The sequence below is a fragment of the Bufo bufo genome, chromosome 2, assembly GCF_905171765.1.
Source record: "Bufo bufo chromosome 2, aBufBuf1.1, whole genome shotgun sequence".
NCBI lineage: Eukaryota > Metazoa > Chordata > Amphibia > Anura > Bufonidae > Bufo > Bufo bufo.
In genome coordinates, this window is record NC_053390.1 from 481,751,619 (window position 1) to 481,775,134 (window position 23,516).

Consider the following 23,516-nt stretch of genomic DNA (forward strand, 5'->3'; position numbering starts at 1 on the left):
CAGCGCACCCCGCGTCAAGAAGGAGACTTTTATTTAATCGCCATGTCCATTCCTGCCTAGAGAGAAAGGGCAAATTCAAGGAGCAGTATATGGGAGCGTGGTCCGACCAGAGGATATTTCCTATTTGTGTGGAGTCAAGCCAGGATAGGGCCGACTGCTGGATAAGGATATGATCAATACGACTATATGAGCCATGGGGGGCAGAATAAAAGGTGTAGTCCTTGTCAACTGGGTGCTGGATCCTCCAGGCATCTCGCAATTGTAGTTGGAGCAGTGCCCGTTTTACCTTTTTGATGGTGGGATATGTAAGAGAGGCACGTCCAGTCGAATTGTCAAGTGTCGGGTCAAGTGTCAAGTTAAGGTCACCACATAAGATAGTTGTCCCCCTAAGTATCGGTATGACGTTATCAATGAGGTTTACAATGAAGGAGGCTTGATTTTGATTAGGGGCATATACATTAAGGAAGGTTAATTCCTGGCCTCCAATAAGTAATGTGAGGGCCAAATATCTTGCATCTGGGTCGGCAGTACACCCCAGCACTTGGTGGGGTAAATACTTATGGATCGCTATGGCAACTCCTTTGGTCTTATTCACCGCATTGTTTGCAAAGTGCCAGGTGGTGTAGTGTCGATGTCGTATGTTCGGGGCGCTACCCTCCTTAAAATGCGTTTCTTGGAAACAGACAATATGTACCTTTTGACGATGGAAGTGATGAAGTACCTGGGCCCTTTTTTCGGGAGTGTTGAGGCCTTTCGCGTTGAATGATGCAATCTTCAGAGACCCCATTGCTGTGGGAGGTGGGGGGAAGGAGAAAAACACAAGGGAGGCACGGGGAGACAATCAACAACAAGAAAAAAACAAATATAGAAGAACAACAGTTAGAAGTAGTCAAACAGGTGAGTAACCCTGAGAAAGGGGAGAATAGGGTGGTTTTATGTGACCCGAAGGTCCAAAGAGGCTGTCGCCTGGGGGGGAAGGGACCCCAAGGGAAAGTCTCTGCTTATTTGGGGGGAAAAGTGTCAGCCGGACAGGAGCTGGCCCCCCACAACACCAGTGGATGCAGATGGGAACTTAAAAGCACCAGCAAGTTTAAAGCACAAAAACAGATAAAGAGAATGGGCAAACAGCTAAAAGCCAATAAAAAAACATTCGGCATATTAGAGCTTTAGTAGACCCAGGCAGGTACAACAGGGAGTCCCTCAGGTGGTAAGGCGAGGTGAGGATCTGCGACCAGAGTATTCCGATCCTTTCTGGCGCCGTCCTCTTGAGGCCTGAGCCAAAGAATTGGGAGGTTTTTCAGCATGCAATGGACGTTGTCGCCCTCTCGCCTCAGAGGTAGGCTGGAGGAGGGAAGGCCAGGGTCCCAATTCAACCGGTGGCAAGTCCAGCTGCTGTAGAAAGTGGGGAAGATCTGTAGGGTCCCGCAAAGTGACAATTTGCTCTTTAGGGCCTGCAAGCAGGGCAAAAGGAAAGCCCCAACGGTAGGGGATGCTGCGCTCTTTGAGGAGGTGTAACACTGGGCGTAAGGCAGCACGTTGGGCCAGGGTGTGGCGGGATAAGTCCTGCAGCAAGATGAAGGGGACACCGTCGTAAGAAAGAGACGACATCTGTCGGGCCTTGAGTAGGATCTGATCTTTGATGGCGTAAAAGTGGACTCTGCAGATGACGTCCCTTGGTTTTGAGGGGTCAGGATTGGGAGGCCTCAATGCCCTATGAGCTCGGTCAATCTCGATGCTGGAGCTTGGCGGACGTCCCAGAAGATCATTGAAGATTTTTACAATGGTAGATAAAAGAGCCGCCTGCGTTATTGCCTCAGGCAGGCCTCTAATCCGAATATTATTGCGACGGCTCCTGTTTTCGACATCATCCAGATGGTATTGCAAGGCGTGTATCTGTGCATCGTGGGATTGTAGTTTGTCTTTCAATACCTGCACATCTGCAGACAAGGAATCATGTTCCTGCTGAACAGTGTCCACCTTTGTATCAATCAAGGCCATCTCAGAGCGTACTTGTGTGAATTCCTTTTTACATTCTTGTAAAATATTAGCTGCAAAACTAGAAAGATCTGCCTTGGTGGGAAGTGAGCACATCAGATTGCGCAAGTCCGCCATGGTAGGAGGCCGAGAGTCCTCGTCAGGTGGAGGAGCGCGCGACATAGAACCCTGGGGCAAAGGTAAAGAGCCTTCTAAGACTGATGCTGCAGGGTTAGCCAGGGTCTGTGTGCCTGAGGAGGCGCCACCATCATGGCGTGGGTGGGATCCGTCCCATGATGAGCCCGTGGACCAGTGTGGGGAGTTTGCTGGGGACGGCTCAGGAGAGTGAATAGAAGAAAGCTCCCGCAGCACGTACTGGGAGGAGGCCGCAGCCTGTGGTAAATTTGAGGCCTTCTCATTAACCCCTTCAGGTTGCCCCAAGTGAGAATTATCCCTCTGTGGCTGGGGGTGCCCCATAAAGCTGGCTGGGGCATCTGACCAGGGGGATCTAGCGGGAGATCCCACCCCTGGGCTCAGTGAAGCTGCGGGCGAGGTGGGGGTTCTAGGGCCCCAGACAACAGGGTGAGGGGTCAGCTGAGGAGTCTTCTGTAGCGGGGGGAACTCCTCCTCACTAACCTGTATCGCCGGGTCGCAGGGAGACATCATGGCAGCTGCCAGGTCTCCCCCCTGGGCTGAGGATGTCGGCTCAGCGTGCGCTCCAGGGTACTCTCCTTCCTGGACATGCGGCGTCTGGGCTCGGTCAGGGCTGCTGCTTAGGGTCGGCACCGACGCAGACCGGGCTCTCCGTCGATCCGGTGGGTGCGACCGCTGATTCAAATTTTCAGCTTCCCGCTCGGCTGTCTCTGTGAGCGGAGTTTCCTCAGGGCCGGCGGCGCCATCTTGGAAGCGCTTGGCGCGCTCATTCATACCGGGTCCCGGCGTCGCAGGTTGCCTGGCAAAGAGCCTGGGAATGTCTCCCTGTGAGGATGCCAGAGGGGCTAGAGAGCGGGTCTTGCCTTTCTTAGGGACTTTGCCCATCTTTAAAAGGTTGCTGGCGGTGGATTAACTCCGGTGCTATGGAGGAGCTCGCAGCACACACGTCCTCACTCCTGCATGGCTGACCACGCCCCTCCAGACTTTCATATATTTTAGATTCATTACACACAACTGAAGTAGTTCAAGCCTTTTCTTGTTTTAATATTGATGATTTTGGCATACAGCTCATGAAAACCCAAAATTCCTATCTCAAAAAATTTGCATATCATGAAAAGGTTCTCTAAACGAGCTATTAACCTAATCATCTGAATCAACTAATTAACTCTAAACACCTGCAAAAGATTCCTGAGGATTTTAAAAACTCCCAGCCTGGTTCATTACTCAAAACCGCAATCATGGGTAAAACTGGCGACCTGACTGCTGTCCAGAAGGCCATCATTGACACCCTCAAGCAAGAGGGTAAGACACAGAAAGAAATTTCTGAACGAATAGGCTGTTCCCAGAGTGCTGTATCAAGGCACCTCAGTGGGAAGTCTGTCGGAAGGGAAAAGGTCTGTGGCAGAAAACGCTGCACAACGAGAAGAGGTGACCGGACCCTGAGGAAGATTGTGGAGAAGGACCGATTCCAGACCTTGGGGGACCTGCGGAAGCAGTGGACAGAGTCTGGAGTAGAAACATCCAGAGCCACCGTGTACAGGCGTGTGCAGGAAATGGGCTACAGGTGCCGCATTCCCCAGGTTAAGCCACTTTTGAACCAGAAACAGCGGCAGAAGCGCCTGACCTGGGCTACAGAGAAGCAGCACTGGACTGTTGCTCAGTGGTCCAAAATACTTTTTTCGGATGAAAGCAAATTTTGCATGTCATTCGGAAATCAAGGTGCCAGAGTCTGGAGGAAGACTGGGGAGAGGGAAATGCCAAAATGCCTGAAGTCCAGTGTCAAGTACCCACAGTCAGTGATGGTCTGGGGTGCCATGTCAGCTGCTGGTGTTGGTCCACTGTGTTTTATCAAGGGCAGGGTCAATGCAGCTAGCTATCAGGAGATTTTGGAGCACTTCATGCTTCCATCTGCTGAAAAGCTTTATGGAGATGAAGATTTCATTTTTCAGCATGACCTGGCACCTGCTCACAGTGCCAAAACCACTGGTAAATGGTTTCCTGACCATGGTATTACTGTGCTCAATTGGCCTGCCAACTCTCCTGACCTGAACCCCATAGAGAATCTGTGGGATATTGGGAAGAGAAAGCTGAGAGACGCAAGAACCAACACTCTGGATGAGCTTAAGGCCGCTATCGAAGCATCCTGGGCCTCCATGACACCTCAGCAGTGCCACAGGCTGATTGCCTCCATGCCACGCTGCATTGAAGCAGTCATTTCTGCAAAAGGATTCCCGACCAAGTATTGATTGCATAACTTAATTATTTGAAGGTTGACTTTTTTTGTATTAAAAACACTTTTCTTTTATTGGTCGGATGAAATATGCAAATTTTTTGAGATAGGAATTTTGGGTTTTCATGAGCTTCATGCCAAAATCATCAATATTAAAACAAGAAAAGGCTTGAACTAGTTCAGTTGTGTGTAATGAATCTAAAATATATGAAAGTCTAATGTTTATCAGTACATTACAGAAAATAATGAACTTTATCACAATATGCTAATTTTTTGAGAAGGACCTGTATATACCACCGCCATATTCCACTGGTGTAATAAAAGAGGTAATGACATGGATAGTGCAGGGCCCCCAGGCGCCGGTTCTGATGATGGGTGACTTTAATAAATATCTGGACCCTTCTCTGGATAAGTTCCCGCCACCTAATGATCTAACACATGCTGGGGAAACCACATTGGCAAAGTTACTCAGAGAACTGGACCTGCACGACCTATGGAGAATTAGATTCCCTCAGGAACGGCAGTACTCCTGCTTCTCTGCATCCCATAATTCTTTGTCAAGAATAGATTTACCCATTGGATCCCTGGAGGCATTTCCATATAACTCTCTTATTGAATATTTGCCGCGGTGCCTCTCGGATCGTTCTCCCATACACATAGAATTGAGATTTGAAAACGACAGGGGGCGTTGTGGTTCAGCGCTCTGGAAACTCAACCCTTTTTGGATACATTAGTTAGACGAGGAAGACCCCATGACAGAATATATAAGGGAATTTTTCAATTTTAACATAGGGTCAACACCCATGGGAATAGTTTGGGACACCATGAAAGCATACGTGAGAGGTCTTTATATCCAGAAATTTAATATGTGTTAAAAAAGTTGAAGAGCAGCACACAAATCAAAGCTGGTGCAAATCCTTGAAGCAGAGCACGGACCCGGTCCTGTTAGATATATGCAAAAAAGGCCAAGGCAGCACTCAAATATTCGTGAAAAAAAGGGTATTTTATTCACCATGTGGTAACAGCAACGTTTCAGCTCACTCCATGGAGCCTTTGTCAAGCCATAATACATAGTGCAAAATCAAGTGCTTATATAGCATACATAATTAACAAAGTGATTACATGATTATACATCAATATCTATAAAAACATTGTTAAAACGATATACAGGAAGATGTGCATAATTATATCTCACTAAAAACAGACAATGAGTCATAAAGTGCTATGTGCCATGATGTGTCCATAAATTCATATGATTACAGTGCATAACATTATTACTCAATATCGCAACTCAGGTGTACATGATCGTGTTAATTAAAAACAAATAATTCATTTAATCGAAGGTTCTCACATGTAGCTTGAGACGATAGGACCTGGTCGGCGTCCGAGATTGCGTAATGCGCAGGCGTGAAATGCTTCTCATCCCGAGAGACTATTCTATCACATAGAAGACATAGGCGCCCACAACCAAGATGGCGACCTCGCGCTGAGCATCAACAGAGCATGCTCCTTCCCAAAGTAAGGTGGAAACAGTCACATGACCGCCATTCATACCAGCAGACAATACATACTATACCATTTCTTTAGTGATTACTCAAAAGGTGGGAGTCAAACAATACAAAGTGGGCTAGTGGCATCCCGCCATTGTCACCCTTACAAACATACTCCCATACCATCATGTATCAATAGTTGTATATCTAATGGTCCTCCTGTCATAGGCAGTCACACTTTCTCTCAGGGGGCATGGCGTCCCCGCCAGGGGTCACCTGTTCGGGGGCAGCATGCCCAAATGGGATCCAAGGACGCAGCCATCACCGTGAAGCGACCCTGCATCCCGGTCCCCATCCTGAAATGCCATCCAATCATACGCAGACTGTAGAATACCCTAGGGATCCAATACGCACAGATACATGACCTCCAACCAGTGTCAATCTGCACTGTGCCAAAGGTGCCATATTGTTTGAAGGATTGATGCAAGGTCAAATCTGCATACAACATTGTACCCAAATATATTGTACCACATATCCAGAACCGCCAGTATGGTCCTGCTGTCTTGCAGCTTCCAAGGAGGTAATTCATTGTTGAAAAGGTTTGTATATCCATCTATATAAATCTATATAAAAAATAATAAATAAAACATGAATCAATTGATGGAATAAATCCAATGGTTGCACATGTATAAAACCTGTACGAGAGAGGAAAGCAGAGTTCATCAGAACCATGGAAGGGAAAGGAGGAGAAAGAATGAGGGAGAAGGGAAAAGGAAAAAGCAAAACAGGAAAAACAGGAAAAAACAGCAACGGTGAGGGATTTTCATATGACCCTGAATTCCACATTGAGGCCTCTGGGCTTGAGAGTTTGTAACTCAAAGATCCAGTAGAGCTCTCTTCTTTTTAAATGTATTGTCCTATCTCTATCTTCTGGACAAAGGCACTTGCTCAAGTACTCTAAATTTCAAATCGTGCTCACAGTGTCCTGCATCCTTAAAATGTTTGGGCACAGGTAAATCCAGCCTCTGTTTTCTTATAGTATACCTATGTTGGTTTAGGCGTGTTTTAACGTCCCAAGTTGTTTCGTCAACATACCACAGGTTGCACGGACATGATAATAGATAAATCACATATGTAGAATCACACGTGAGATATTGTTGGATTCTGATTGTTTTGCCAGAGGCTGGATTTATGAAAGAATCACCCCTAATCATATAGGGGCAATTGACACAATTGCAACACGGATAACAGCCCTTGCGTGTAGAGCCAAAATACGTGCTGCAATCGATTCTAGAGGACACAACATCAGACTTAACTAATTTGTCGCCTAAGTTACGACTCCTACGAAAGGAGCACAATGGGGGAACCCTGAACTCCTCTATATTGTCAAACCCACTGGCCAAAACCGACCAGTGTTTCCTGACAATGGATGAAACCTGAGGACTATTGATGCTATAGTCAGTGACGAATGGAATCCTGGGCATCGCAGTCTTGGGCCTCCTTGGATCTCCATTCATCATTCTAGTTTTAGTTTTACAGATACTGTCGGAAATAAGACTCTTGGGGTATCCTCTAGTCTGGAATTTAGTACCCATCTCTGTTAATCTAAGGTCCCTGACAGGGCCCTCATCAACTATCCTAGCTACCCGTAACATTTGGCTAAGAGGAAGAGACTTGATCATCGGTCGTGGGTGATGACTTTCAAACCTTAAAAGGGTATTTTTGTCAGTAAGCTTCACGTATAGATCAGTGACCAACTCGTGTCCCCTAATCGAAACCTCGGTGTCAAGAAACTGTAGCTTATCTTGTGAGTGTACCAAAGTAAATTTGACACTTGGATCAATGTCGTTCAAAAATGAGTGGAAAGCCATGAGGTCCTCTGTGGCGCCCACCCATACCAAAAAAATGTCATCTATATAGCGCCACCACTTAGCTGAAGTGGCGGCACCCATAGACATAAGACTCCTCGAGGTGAGTCATGTATATGTTTGCATAGGTGGGCACCACATTGGACCCCATCGCGGTCCCCCTCAGCTGGACATAATACTCATCTTGGAATAAAAAATAATTCCTAGACAAAATGAATCTCAGCAATGTAAGCAAAAATTCCCTGCATTCCTCTGTGTAATCAGTACACCGTAAACATTGTTGAACAGCCAGGAGGCCCAACTCATGCTCAAATGACGTGTATAAACTACACACGTCAAAAGAAGCCAGAGTGGCGCCCCCAGGTACCCTCAAATCCTTGATTTTAAACAAAAAATCACTAGTGTCACTTATATAGGACCTGGCGGACACAGCAAATTGCCGCAAGATCCTATCCAGGAAGACAGCTGAGTTACAAAATAAAGAACCCCTGCCGGACACAATAGGCCGGCCAGGGGGAGCAAACAGATTTTTATGTATTTTTGGGAGAGTATATAGTATAGGCATTGTTGGTTTTTCACAAAGTAAATAGGTAAACAATTTCTCATCTATGATGCCGCCAGATTTGGCTTGCATCAACAAATCTCTGAGTTCTTTCAACAGTCCAAACTTAGGGTAATTTTGTACTCGCTGATAAACGTTCACATCTGCCAGCTGTGACTTAATTTCCTGCACGTAGTAATCTGTGTCCATGACCACAACCCCACCACCCTTGTCAGCAGACTTGATGGTGAGGCTGTGGTCCGAAGCCAGATCACTAACGGCCCTCATATCCTCAGTAGTCATATTAGCATATTCCATAGGTCTCAGTGTCACATCCTGTCTCAATTTCTCTATATCTCTCCCTACCACTAAAGTGAAAGCTTCAACAGCAGGATGAAATTTAATAGACGTAAAATTAAAACTAGGGAACTCACTAAAGCTATACAGCAGGAAGTGACAGATCATCTGCTACATATAGCGGACAATAAACGGTTCTTCACTAAACAAAAATACTTTGAGGCAGGAGAGAGTACGGGTAGTGTGCTGGCTAGGGTGGTCCGGTCACAGGAGGGTTCATCCAGAGTAGCAGCAATCAGAACCGCAGATGGAGAACTTTCTGTGGAAAGTTCAGTAATCCTGGATACATTTCACAACTTTTATAAGGATTTATACTCCTCCAAATTGCTTATGGGAAGAGATGATATTAAAAATGATCTTAGCCAAATATCTATCCCTAAATTATCCCTTATTGGCCGCATATCTGGATGAGCCCATTACACTGGAGGAACTTGAAATTGCTTTAAGCTCTCTTCCTAATGAAAAGGCTCCGGGGTCGGATGGATTACCAGGGGAATTCTTTAAACAATACAGGGACTGTCTCCTTCCACACCTCCTGGAGACCTTTAATGATGCGCTATGAATCAGAAAGCTTCCTGCTTCTATGAGAGAGGCGATAGTGGTGGTTATCCCAAAGCCCAATAAGGACCCAGTTAAACTTGACTCGTACAGACCTATTTCTCTCCTACCTACTGATGTAAAATTGCTAGCTAATTAAATTACTGGCCAACCGGCTTAATAAGGTAATTACTCCTTTGATACACAAGGATCAGGCTGGATTAATGCCAGATAGAAGCACGGCCAATAATCTCCGTCGACTGTTTTTGAATCTCCAAAGACCGTTAAATACGGGGGGATGCCGCGCAATAATATCCTTAGACGCTGCCAAGGCTTTTGACAGTGTGGAATGGGAATACCTGTGGGAAGTCTTGGAGTCCATGGGATTTGGGCGGGGTTTTATCTCCTGGGTCAAATTACTGTATAACTCCCCATTAGCAAGGATTAGAGCGAACGGGCTACTCTCCAAACATTTTCCTTTACATAGAGGCACACGGCAGGGTTGTCCCTTGTCCCCCCTCCTATTTGTGATAGCAATCGAGCCCCTGGCCTGCCTTCTACGAAATTCTCCACATTGGAAGGGATTTCCAATAGGCCCCCGGGAAGAAAGAGTCTCGTTATACGCAGATGATCTATTATTATATGTGGGAGACCTGCAGAAGTCCATTGATCAAATAATGGAGATTGTTGATTTTGGGACATTTTCTGGGCTTAAAATAAACTGGGACAAGTTCCACCCCAACACAATTAGATCTCGCCCGTATACCCCTGCAACTGACCACCCACTTCAAATATTTAGGCGTAATGATATCACCAGTACCAGCCGAATACATAAAACTGAATTTAGAGCCACTAATCGATAAATTTGTAGTCAAAACTAATGTTTGGTGTAAGCTGCCCCTTACGGTAATTGGCCGCTGTAATCTAATTAAAATGATATTCATGCCACAATTATTATATATATTACATAACTCCCCGGTATGGGTCCCACAGAGAATATTCTACAAAATTCAAGGGATTTTTAGATCACTGATTTGGAAAAAAAAAAAGCAACCGAGAATCCGCATAGAGACACTCCAAAAATGTAAGGAAGAAGTCGGTTTGTCTCCTCCGAACCCGTGGTCCTACTTTATGGCTGCACAATTGCAACATGTTAGGGGTTGGATTAGAACATGTGAATTAGACTCCTCGGCTGAGATGGTTGCTCATAGTATAAAGCAATAAGCACCTATTGCTTCGATTGAAGTGAGCGGGCAGCACCCTCTAGGCAGGAAACTTCCCACAATTTCCCTTATAACCAAAGTTTGGTCAAAATTCAAGGAACTGGCAAATTTAACAAGTCTTAGCGAGAATACGCCATTATGGCAGAATCCCCAATTGCCAGAGATATATTTAGACTAGAAGGCTTTTTCCCATGGGAGGAGAGGGGCATATTATTTTTGGGCCAAATTTAATCTCAAGGACTGTTCAAATCTTTTACTCAGCTTCAGGAAGAATTTGGCCTACCCAAAACGGCATTTTTTCAATTTCTACAATTGAGACATGCTTGTCATACACAATTTCCGAAGGGTATGGTGGTTGTCACCCCCCCCCCCCCCCCCTCATGTGGTGAAACAGCTACTGGAGGGCAGGTCCACAAAAGGTCTGATATCGCGACTATATAAATTTATACTTGACGCCAATGCCTCCTCAACTCCCTTGGTGGTAAAAGGAAAATGGGAAGAGGATATAGGAACAATATCTCAAGAACAATGGACTGACGTTCTGGCTTTAACAACTAGTCTTACATTGAATGAATCCCAGAGACTGTCCCAGCTATATCTAATACACAGATTGTATAGAACCCCAAAATTTCTATTCAAAATAGGCGCTCGACCGAACTCCTCATGCCCTCGCTGTGGAGAAATAGAAGCAACACTGCTTCATATGGTTTGGAACTGCCAAAAATTGAAGAGATTTTGGAAAGATATACGTGAAATCATGACCGTTACGACCCAGATACGATTGTCTAATGACAGGGGCGTACATAGAAATCATTGGGCCCCATAGCAAGAATCTGAATTGGGCCCCCTAACTCCGCCCACTACCCACCCCTGGCCCATCCCACTACCTACCCTGGCTCCTCCCCTGCCACACCCCCATTGTATTCCTACTGTCCCAGAGAATAAAAGCCACAGGTCAGTTTCGCCGCAAAGGGAACGCCGTAGGAACAAAACCCGTAAAATGGTGGAGGAATTGCGTTTTTTTTTCAATTCCACCCCATTTGGAATTCTTTGCCCGCTTCCCACTACATTGTATGCCATATTAAATGGTGGCATTAAAAAGTACAACTTGTCCCGCAAAAAAATAAGCCCTCATATGGATATGTGATCGGAAAAATAAAAAAAGTTATGGCTCAAGGTAGATAGGGAAGAAAAATGAAAAAAATGAAAAAAAAACTCTGGTATCCTAAGGCTGAGTTCACACGGGCGAGAGTTCCGCGCGGGTGCAATGCGGGAGGTGAACGCATTGCACCCGCACTGAATCTGGACCCATTCATTTCTATGGGGCTGTGTACATGAGCTGTGATTTTCACGCATCATTTATGTGTTGCGTGAAAATCGCAGCATGCTCTATATTGTGCGTTTATCACGCAACGCAGGCCCCATGGAAGTGAATGGGGCTGAGTGAAAATCGCAAGCATCCGCAATCAAGTGCGGATGCGGTGCGATTTTCACGCATGGTTGCTAAGATGACAGTCTATTCACTGTATTACTTTCCCTTATAACATGGTTATAAGGGAAAATAATAGCATTCTTTAATACAGAATGCTTAGTAGGTGGTCAATTGAGGGTTAAAAAATAAAAAAAATATTAGCTCACCTTCTCCTCTTGATCGCGTAGCTGCCGGTCTCTTCTTACTTCTTTAGCAGAGATGAAGAAGGTCACGGCACTCCAAAAGCAAATTCAATGTGTTTTAATCCACCAAATATTCAGCAGCAACGTTTCGACAACAGTCTTTATCAAGCTAAAGACTGTTGTCGAAACGTTGCTGCTGAATATTTGGTGGATTAAAACACATTGAATTTGCTTTTGGAGTGCCGTGACCTTCTTCATCTCTGCTGGTATATTGGGGGTCTCTGAGGCCGAGACCTGACGCCACGAGCACCGCCACAAAGTCTCTTGAGTGCATTCAAGTAAGTGGTGCTGTCCTACCATACATTTTTGTTTGATTCTTACTTCTTTAATCATGAGCTGCCGGCTAAAGGACCTGTGGTGACGTCAGATCACATGGTCCAATCACATGATCCATCACCGTGGTTGATATTGCATGTGCAAGTTGATATTGCTGTCATAATGTGCAAGAAATAAAAGCGTGAACATCATACGTTATACACAAAAACTATGATCTATTACACGTTACACACCAATAATGTTGTTAAACCTTGCACACACCAGTAACTCCACCATATGGTGCTTCTCCCATACAATATGCTCAAATAATAACATAATATGCTATACAGATAAATAATCCTGTTAAGGGTCCATTCAAACATCCATAGTGTTTTGCGGTCTGCAAATTGCGGACCGCAAAACACTGACGCCGCACATCACTGGCACTTAATAGATCATTCCTATTCTTGTCCGCAGCTGCGGACAAGAATAGGACATGCTCTATTTTTTTCTGGAGCCGCGGACCGGAAGTTTGGGGCAGTGGACAGGAAATGCGGATGTGGACAGCACACTGTGTACTGTGCGCATCTTTTCCAGCCCCATTGAAAATGAATGGGTCTGCACCCGTTCCACATAATTGCGAAATGGATCCGGACCCATTCAACAGACGTCTGAATGGACCCTTATACAATGTGCACAGAAAAAGCCACCATATCCTGCACACAGTGGGACAGGGCTGCTATTAGCAATGTTTTGTGCCTTAATTGCCACAGAGTCAGTGCCACTAGGCACTGTTAGAGGAGGCAGATGTCAGGGACACTGCAGTGGGTGGGAGATTAGAAGCTGCTAGAGGCTCTATGAGGGGAGTGTGTTCTGTCAGAATACTATACCTTATCAAGTACCACTTAATGCGCATGCGCGAAACCGGCCAGGACACACTGCGCCTGTGCTCGGAGCCACAGCTGGGTAGGAGAGGGTGTGCACGTGCGGCTATATACTCCCGTCAGCCACACACATCAGGATTACAGCACGCGTGCGCACTCAGGGGTAGGTCGATTTGGACCGGAGTATATAGCCGCACGTGCGCACCATCTCTTACCCAGCCGTGTCTCCAGGCACAGGCGCAGTGTGTCCCGGCCCGTTTCATGCATGTGCATTAAGTGGGCGCTTCTCCCTCGGCGCTGCTATAATTTTGACTTACCCGTGGATCTGCGCTTGCGCAGCGCCGCACACCCCCTCCTCCAGCTGATTCTCGTCACTTCCGGTGCGGCCACGTCACCGGAAGTGACAAAGGTATAGCATTCTGATAAGGTATATTATTCTGACAGAACAGAGTGAACATAAAAGACAAAAGTAACAATAGAATAATGAGCGGGCACTCATACACTTGGCAACCAAATTGACATATGCAGAAAATATTTATTAAATCCCCATAAAATACATGTAATAAAATGTATAAGAACAATGTAGCAATAATATACAACATTACAATCACATATATTGTGGTAGATATAATCGATACTATATTCAATAAAAGTATATTCTATAAAAATATTCGATAGATTGAATGGTAGAAATTTCAATGTTGGAATATTCGATAGAATATTCGATACCACTCAATAATATATATCACACTAGAAACTTCAAGTATTGTCCAGATCTTATATATGCTGTTATTTGGGAAAGAGAAGGTATTTTCTTCTAGAGCTCTATCCCAATTTGGGAAACTGAATGTCACTGAAAATGTTGTAGGTGTATTCACTGGGAGTGCAATATGTTCATAAAGTGTCCACAGGAATCCTGATAATGTGAAAAGTCTCTTATAGCATATCCTTTTAAGGTCAATATAAGCTTTGAATCGAAGAATAAATCGATATTTGGCTTACCGTCTGGCGTCTGCTGTCTCCCTATTGCTTCAATGGAGCTTTAAATATTTGCCGGCTTATTCAGTCGCTCCATACAGCAAGCTGGTTTAGATTTCGCGGGAGTTCCAAAGATCGCGGGAGTTGCCACTCTGTTCCGCAATTTCCTTCGGTGTAGCTTTCGACGATAAGAATAATTAATCCTTTACTGTAGAAATTTTCTTCTGTATGGCCATACAGTATTATCAGAGGTTTTTCAATGCAGGTACATCACTTGTTTCACCATATGCATTTCGGGTAGATTCACTCTCCCTTCCTCAGTGGTCGTTAAAAGACAAAAGGTGATGGAGATCTGTTATTAGAGGGGGGTAGCAGCAGATGGCATGGGCTCTTTTATATGAAAGGGGAAAGAAGCAGGTGGCATGGACTCTGATAGATCAGGGGGCAGAAGTTGACAAGGGCTTTGTGCTAAGGGATTGGGCACATCAAGTCCAATAGGTGATAGGGGCTCAATTACTGATGGATGGACAGACACAGATTGGAGAACGACAGAGGGTTCCATGGGCTTTGTGAGTGGGTGGTGGTGACAAGGAATACAAAAAGTGGCAGGGGCTCTGTTATGAGAAGGGGGCACAGAAACTGGTACAGGTTCTTTGGGTCACAGAAGGTGGCAAGGAGTCTCTGGGGACTTCAGGGAACATAGGAGATGATAGTGGCTGGGAAGCCACAGATGGTTGCAGCTATTCTGTGGGGAGGGTAGTAGAGGGGCATACAAAAGAGGTTCTGTGGGGGTCAGGAGGGAGATAATAGGTAGCAACAGCAGGGTAGAGGGAGGTGGCAGACAGCTAGTTCCCTACAGGAGATTCTTTCCTGCTGCAGTATTTTTTCAGCGACTGGCATTGGGGGCGTGGTTTCATGGGACGGGCGTGGCTTCATGGATGTGGGCGTGGCCGGTGAAGTTCTGTCTGCTTGAGTCTGACACTGAGGGTCGGAACATCAGCAGAATGTCCTCTATTGTGTACAGAATGGGGGGGAGAGGTTCGGAGGGGGGCCCTGAGCATAGAGGAAGCAAGCAGGGCCCGGCCAGGACTGAACGGAGGACAAGTGGGCGTGCTTCCTCAATGCCCGATAAACTGTCTGCAGATGTAGGGGGCGTGGCCTTCCATGCACTCCGGGCCCCCCATGCCATGGGCCCCATAGCAACTGCGCGGTCTGCCTATATGGTAGGTATGCCACTGCCTAATGATCCAAGAGTCTATGTATTGGGTATTCTGGACTGTTCAGAAATAGACGATAAACTGTCATTGTGCATTCATAGAATGCTATTCCAGGCGAGGGTTTTACTTGCTAAACACTGGATAAGAAGTAATCCGCCCAACAAACAGGAATATATAAATAGGCTGAATACAGTTTTACGCCTTGAAAGAGGAGTCTATGTCAAGAGAAAATGTCCCAACAAATTCCTGTCGATATGGAGGGGCTGGGTGGAGAACGGGAGTTTGACTTCTGCGGCCCTATCAAGAGATTGCATATGAGGGCAATTTTCCCTATTGGGCCAGATATCTTAGCACATGCTGTTGAATGGGGGACGTTGTTAGACCACTTTAATTTCAGCTCTCATTGAAATGGCCTTCCTGAGACTTAATTAATAGAGGAATAAAGGTACTGCAACTGTCTCTTTGTTGGATCAAGTAAAGGGGGGAGGGGCGGTTTGGTTAAATGTTAAATGTTATACAATAATCTAACATTAATTCTGCAATGTCCTGTATCATTATAATAACATGTATCTGTCTTTCTATTCTGTACTACGATGCTTTCATGTTATTATGGCGACAGCCTCATTATGTTGGAAAGACTCTGATGTATGGACTGACAAGATATTTGTTGATGTATACAAAATCTTTATTTTGTTAATACCTTTATTGAAAATCAATAAAAACGATTTTGATAAAAAAAACTGCAAATACATGTTGTAACAAAAAAAAGCAACAAACTCACAGACACAGCTGATAATTTTAAATCATAGTAATAGGTAGAAACATTTTATTAGAAGAAATAAATGTTACGTTTTATACAAAATAATAAGTAGCACATGTAACCATGAGACAATCATTGGTCAATGACCATTTGTAAATAATTTATATTGCGGAGTCTCAACATGTGAGAACGGGTCAGCCTTCATAATTAAATCACACAAAACTGTCTCAATTTTAGCTGGAATTCAGGCATATTTTCAGAAGTAAATCAGCCTCATTATTTCTACAACACTGTGTATTGCTTTTAAGGGCTCGTGATCGTGATCCTAAATTGTACTTCCAATATTCTATACCTTCTATTTCTATTTGCACACATGACTGTATCCATTTTGTGGCCAACAAAACGCGGATTTGCAAAATACCAATACTGACCACGTGCATGCCACATTTTTCTACTAAAACTGGCTATACTTGTCCATAAAACGGAAAAGAATAGGACATGTTCTATAATTTGTGGAATGATCACGTGAATGTGGACACATTTTCAGCAGACCCATAAAAATGCATGGGTCCGTCTGTGAGCCACAAAAAATTGCAGATCAGATGCGACCAAAACTACAGTCATGTGCATAAGGCATAATTGTCAAAGTTAACAGACTGTGAGTCCAATACATACAGTAGACAGGATGAAAAACAGAGCTATATTCTTAATAACACCCGAGCAAGGGGTGTAACAACAAAGACTACAATTCAATTTACATTTCTCTACTTTTATTTTTAGAATAGGTTCTTGTAAATAGCTGTACTGTCTGCAAACAAGAAACCATTCCTTGATAAAAGTCAGCTGAACAATAAAGATGTATGACACTGCAGATGACAAATCCATGCATGGGTTTGTTAAGCTGACCTCATATTGAATATTTTATTAGATGTGCATATCTGATAGAAACAAGGCATAATTGCACTTCTAGTTAGAGATGAAGAGAAGTTATTCCTAGAATACGATTTAGACATATTCACAGTTATCATAGAAATCTTCACACTTGTTTGTACCTTCTTTATGAAGGAGCTATAAATTATTTGTAAATTATGGTTTGTATCCTAATATGAACCCCAATTATTCTCATGTCTGTCTGTCTTCCCTTTTCTCATTATTTGCGCTTTATGTGTATAATCTTATGTTGTTTTGCAGCTTCTCAATGCCTTGATTGTTCTTAAGATGAAGGTATGGAAGAGGACAAGTCCTGCTTTGATGCTGCTCTGTGCTCTGTTGTCTTTACTCGTTTGCACAGAAGTCTTCTTCCGGAGCTGGAAAGTCAGCTCAACCCCATCTCAGTCAATAATGGGTTCACCAAAGAGATCAAGGAGATTTCCACGAGCCTCCGAACGCAAGTCACCTATGATTTCACAATGTAAGAGCAAATTTATTTAAAAACCTTTAAATGTATGCCTTCCATCTTTATACATGTACAATCCATTCTACAAGTTGACCCGAGCAGAACAGATAAAAGCCAAATGGGCACAATGCTCAGCTAAGCACTTTCTTTTTAGCAACCAGAGGGAATTTTAGCATCCAGATCTCCAGTAACCTAAACTAATCAATGAAATGTCAGAAGTTTTATTAATCTATAGGAACACTTTTGTTTTTATTAACATTAATACTGTACTGTAAAGTGTAACAGTCATTTCAGATAATTTTTTAGATTAAAGAGGTTGTCCATTAGGATAGGTCATCGATATCAGATTGGTTGGAGCCCGATTGATGGCACCCCCGCCAATGAGGCGTTTGAAGAGAATGCATTGCTTGTACGAGCGATGTGCTCTCTTCTCTGTTTACCTGCTCGCTGTAGACATTGTAGTGGCGAGCAGTGTAATTTCAGCTCCATCATCCCATTCCCTTTTTTGTGATATCTCCTTCCTATTCAAGTGAATAGGACGGACCCATTGACGATCTGATAATGATGATCTATCCTGAAGATAGGTTATCAATATAACAAAAGCAGACAACCACTTTAAGCTGTCATGTTTGCACATGAAGAATAATACTATTTATGGCCATTATATGACCTGTATCTGGCATATTTAGCAGTTTTCCCTCTGCGATATGTAATTCTTATTTTTCTATGAGCTACTGGGCAGAAATGATATGGTCTCATGTTTGCCCATAGACTATACATAGGGACAGGTTAACTTTCTCTCCTAGCTCTCTGTAGCACACTCTCAGAAGCAGCAGCAGTAAAGAAAACAATATACTGAGGTAATGAGCAGTTTAGATGCAAATCCAGAAGTGAAGATAGACACTAATTGTGTTATTACACTGCCTGATGAACAGGCAGTGCAAACGCTGATGGATGCTAACACAATCATCAGTGCTTATTTGACCCAGCTGGACTACAGGGGCTGATGCATACAGAATACAGGAGGAACAATTTGTTCTTCTCTCATTATGTTCTATTCATTATCAGTAGCCCATCCTTGATTATCCAGGGAGATGTGATGTTGATAATCAGCATCTTTCATCCTGATGAAAGATTCCCAGCAGCCAATGAACGAGCAAATTCTGATCATACAAGCCAATTATTCTTGATCTTTCAATTAGCAGACAGCCCACATGGATTTGAGCAGTGAATTGAGAGTGAAGAGGAGGTAGGGGACAAGTCTGATAAGAGAAGAAGGAAAAGCACCTTTCTCTCATGAAATATATTACAAAGTTTCTTATATTCACTTGTACTATTTATTAATTGAAAAAACATTAATTGACAGTAAGGGAGAATGTATCTTGATGTACCTCACTGTGCATTGCAGCAACATGCAAAGCTAGTCCTTTCTGGTAGCGAAACAGTTACTGTGCATCAGAATCACAGGCAGGTCACATATATGGATGTGTGCATCATCGTGCATGCCACCAACAGTCCTAGCTAATCCCTAGCTAAACCAAAAGCATACAGCAGCCTTCAGTAAAGCAAAAAATAAATAAATGCACGCCCCTGCAAGAGCTGTGTCTCAATGACTAGTGGAACAAAATAAGGACATAGAGGCAGCGCCAATAAAGTAGTGTTGAAAAAAAAAGTTATTTTAATCCATGTTGTGGCAGTGCAAACACATGCTTTTGATTATCCTCTGTTAGCTTTAGAATGAATGTGCATCACTATTAGGCTTAGTTCTCACTTATTTGGTCAGTTATTTTCACCAGTTATTATCAGCCCAAAGCAAGTGTGGGTCAAAACCACAGAACAGATTCAGATCTATTTATGATACCTAATCCGAGAGTAGGCTTGGCTCCTGAATTTGGCTCACAATAAGTGATGGAAATAACTGACTAAATATCTGAAGTGTGAACTCAGCCTTACAGGTCAATGTTAGCATCAGTACTAATTCATTGACGTGGACTTAACCGTGCAGTGGCCCAAGTTCAAGTAGTGGCCCCATGACAGTGGGAGGGTGTTAGCATTAAGGCTGTGTTCACATCACTGTGTATTTTTCCGTGCTTATGATCTGTCAGAAGAACAGCCCACAGTATCCTTTACATTTTCAATATGACTTACAGTTGGGTGGAAGACTTCAGGAACTGGGTGACAACCAGTTTGAAGATGTGTGCCATGCATGCCTCCTGACACAGTGCAGACAGAATGTTCTTCTCATTATCGGTTACCATGGTCCCTAACTCCAGTTGGCAAGGAGACAGCCAGGATTTGATTTCTTGGTTAATCATGCGGAGCAGTTTCTCCCCGGAGCAGTTCCTCCTCCAATTGCCCAGGCTGACCAGGTGCAGAACCGCGTGACAACGCTGTGCTTTGCATAGGTGGTATGCTGTACCTACAGTGGAGTCTGATGACAAGGTGGAGGATAAGACGGCAGAGGATTGGCACAGAAATCCCATTAATACAACACAGAAAAGGCATTCCCATCACCTTGCCAAGGTCCTGGTGTTCCTTGGCCTGAACCACGTTAATCCAGTGGGCTGTAAAGGATATATATTGTCCATGACCACAGTTATAGCTTCACATGTCAGTGCTGGCATGAACTGTACCAGGCACTAACAGGTTCAAGAACTGGCCCACTTTCTGCTAAACATACGTGTGCAGGACTGTTACAACTTTTTTAGAGAAGTAATGACGGCTTGGGACTCTCCACCTTGGCTGGGCACAAGTCATCAGCTCTATGAAAGGTGCAGAGTCAACGACATGGAAAGGGAGAGACTGTAGTTCCAGCAACTTGACCAGGTGCACATTCAGCTTGTGCACCGTTGGATGAGTGAATGCATACCATTGTCTCTTTGCAATCGCCTCGGAGATCGATTGCTGGCAAAACACGTGACGAGGAGTAGGAGGAAGAGAAGTAACAGGAGAAAATGACAGCTTCCTTTTGTTGTGGTTGAGATGGGAGATTCAGTGGTTGCTGCGTCAGGCTGTACCACTACATTAATGCCAAATTTTTCCCAGGCCACTTTATGGTGCCGTTCCATGTGTTGACGCAGGGCTGTGATGCCAACATTTGCACCCTGACCGCACTACACCTTTTGCCCACATACCCTGCATACCGCCAAGCTAACGTCCTCCAGTGACTTGATGAAAAATTCCCACACTGCCAAGTATGGAATTTTACCCCCACCACTCCATGTTGACTGCATGCTGCTGCCTTTATAATCCTGTGCTGCAGTATAAGTGCTGCAGTATAAGTTTCCAGCCAGGTAGGAGACGGTCTAACCTGGGCGTGTTTGGCTCCAGATCTTCCACTGCAATCACTCTGCTGACTCATCGGCATACTGCTCCTGTCTTACAGGCCTGCTGCCACCCTCACCTTCTGATGATGATGCCCCTCCACACCTGGCTCCCACATGCGATTGGCTACTGCCACGTACGTACCGAGACAAGCAGATGTTCCCGCGACAGGTGGCAGGAGTTCTGTGAGACTGGCAACATGTGGTTTGATCTGACATGTTTTCCTTTGGATCAAATGAAGTCTGTGTTTTTTCTGGTGCTTGCCACACCTCCCCAAGTGTGGCTATTGTGGTCATTTTGCCTTCTCTATTTATTGTTTCTCCCACTATGCTTTACGGTTTATAGCTTTTGTTGGACTTGTGGTTAGCCTGTGTTTGGTTCTCGGCTGAGTTCCTGGTGCTACCAAAGCTTCATTGAAGATAAGTGTTTCCTTTCCCTTTTGTTTATATATATATATATATATGTGTGTGTGTTGCCTTTCCCTGTTGTTTGTCAGTAGGCCTGAGGTAGACTCCTGTTCGTCCTTCCCTTTGGAGGAACAGGTAGACTCAGTCCTGACATTAGTTCCAGGGTCTTATAGGGTGAGATAGGATTCTAGGTATACGGTGTATGAATGTGCCTACCTTTGGGGCCTGTTCATACTGGTAGTCTGTCAGGACTGGAGTTAAGGTTTTCTCTAGGAGGTGTCCATCTTCCTTACCTAGTTTCCAGGCCTTATTCCAGTATCCCCTTTCCCTCCTATGCTCGGTTTGCTGTTTTTCTCTCACACACGAGCGTGACAGCTACATCATCATCCACTACTGTCTGCTCTTCACCTATCTTACACTCACCAGTCTCATGGCCACATCTCTGACTGCTCTCAACATGTGCTCCCACCTGACTATCATCATCGTTAGCTGCATATCTAAAGGAGGATGCAGTGGACCTCTGTGCTGGCCTGTAACTGCTGAGTGTCCTCAGTAAGCTCGTCCTCGCTAAAAGCTGAGCAGAGCCAGCAGCATACAATTCTTCCCAAGCAGAAGGAGCATCAAAAGAAAGAGGCAGTTGCAGGTCAGGTGGCGTAACAGAGCTTGGCCCTGGGCCATGCCAACTGCAAGTGTGCTGTTAGAGGTACTCACCAATTTCCGGCTCTGTGTGTCTGACGTCACTTGAGATGATGTTGAGGGGCCAGTCGCGAGTCAGCCATTCCAGTATAGTTGGATTGTTGGTCAAAACATGACTGCTGGAGGACAGTGGCAGCTCTGGCCTGTAGCTGCAGCTGCTGCTACCACCAACCCTTCTTCTGCTGCTACTTGTGCTGGCTACAGTAAAATTTTTGCCAATGTCCGCTCCTTTTGCGGGCCCAGGCAACTGCTGGCCTTGATGTACAGTCACTAAATCAGTAATGTAACTATGTAACTAAGTATGAATGGTGCAGCATATGAACTAGATAAACGCACATACATATTAGACCGCCTGTTAAGATTAAGTCTGATGCACGGTAAGTCTATGTATAACACAGCAGATTAAGTATTAATGGCACAGCAAGTATACTAGATAAATGCACCTATATACCCTGTACAGAATTATTAGGCAAATGAGTATTTTGACCACATCATCCTCTTTATGCATGTTGTCTTACTCCAAGCTGTATAGGCTCGAAAGCCTACTACCAATTAAGCATATTAGGTGATGTGCATCTCTGTAATGAGAAGGGGTGTGGTCTAATGACATCAACACCCTATATCACTATATCCTTTCCTTTGGCAAAATGGGTCAAAAGAAGGACTTGACAGGCTCAGAAAAGTCAAAACTAGTGAGATATCTTGCAGAGGGATGCAGCACTCTTAAAATTGCAAAGCTTCTGAAGCGTGATCATCGAACAATCAAGCGTTTCATTCAAAATAGTCAACAGGGTCGCAAGAAGCGTGTGGAAAAACCAAGGCGCAAAATAACTGCCCATGAACTGAGAAAAGTCAAGCGTGCAGCTGCCAAGATGCCACTTGCCACCAGTTTGGCCATATTTCAGAGCTGCAACATCACTGGAGTGCCCAAAAGCACAAGGTGTGCAATACTCAGAGACATGGCCAAGGTAAGAAAGGCTGAAAGACGACCACCACTTAACAAGACACACAAGTTGAAACGTCAAGACTGGGCCAAGAAATATCTCAAGACTGATTTTTCTAAGGTTTTATGGACTGATGAAATGAGAGTGAGTCTTGATGGGCCAGATGGATGGGCCCGTGGCTGGATTGGTAAAGGGCAGAGAGCTCCAGTCCGACTCAGACGCCAGCAAGGTGGAGGTGGAGTACTGGTTTGGGCTGGTATCATCAAAGATGAGCTTGTGGGGCCTTTTCGGGTTGAGGATGGAGTCAAGCTCAACTCCCAGTCCTACTGCCAGTTTCTGGAAGACACCTTCTTCAAGCAGTGGTACAGGAAGAAGTCTGCATCCTTCAAGAAAAACATGATTTTCATGCAGGACAATGCTCCATCACACGCGTCCAAGTACTCCACAGCGTGGCTGGCAAGAAAGGGTATAAAAGAAGAAAATCTAATGACATGGCCTCCTTGTTCACCTGATCTGAACCCCATTGAGAACCTGTGGTCCATCATCAAATGTGAGATTTACAAGGAGGGAAAACAGTACACCTCTCTGAACAGTGTCTCGGAGGCTGT

At 44.6% G+C, this 23,516-nt stretch overlaps 1 protein-coding gene across 1 annotated transcript in view; it reads left to right on the forward strand.

Annotated features, from left to right (window-relative positions):
• Positions 1-23,516, forward strand: part of NRTN (neurturin) — a 451,311-nt gene that overhangs the window by 339,636 nt on the left and 88,159 nt on the right. Inside the window, exon 2 of the mRNA XM_040417758.1 lies at positions 17,333-17,552. Within this exon, the coding sequence (XP_040273692.1) occupies positions 17,360-17,552 (193 nt within the window). The 5' untranslated portion in view covers positions 17,333-17,359. The remainder of the gene's footprint in view (positions 1-17,332; positions 17,553-23,516) is intronic.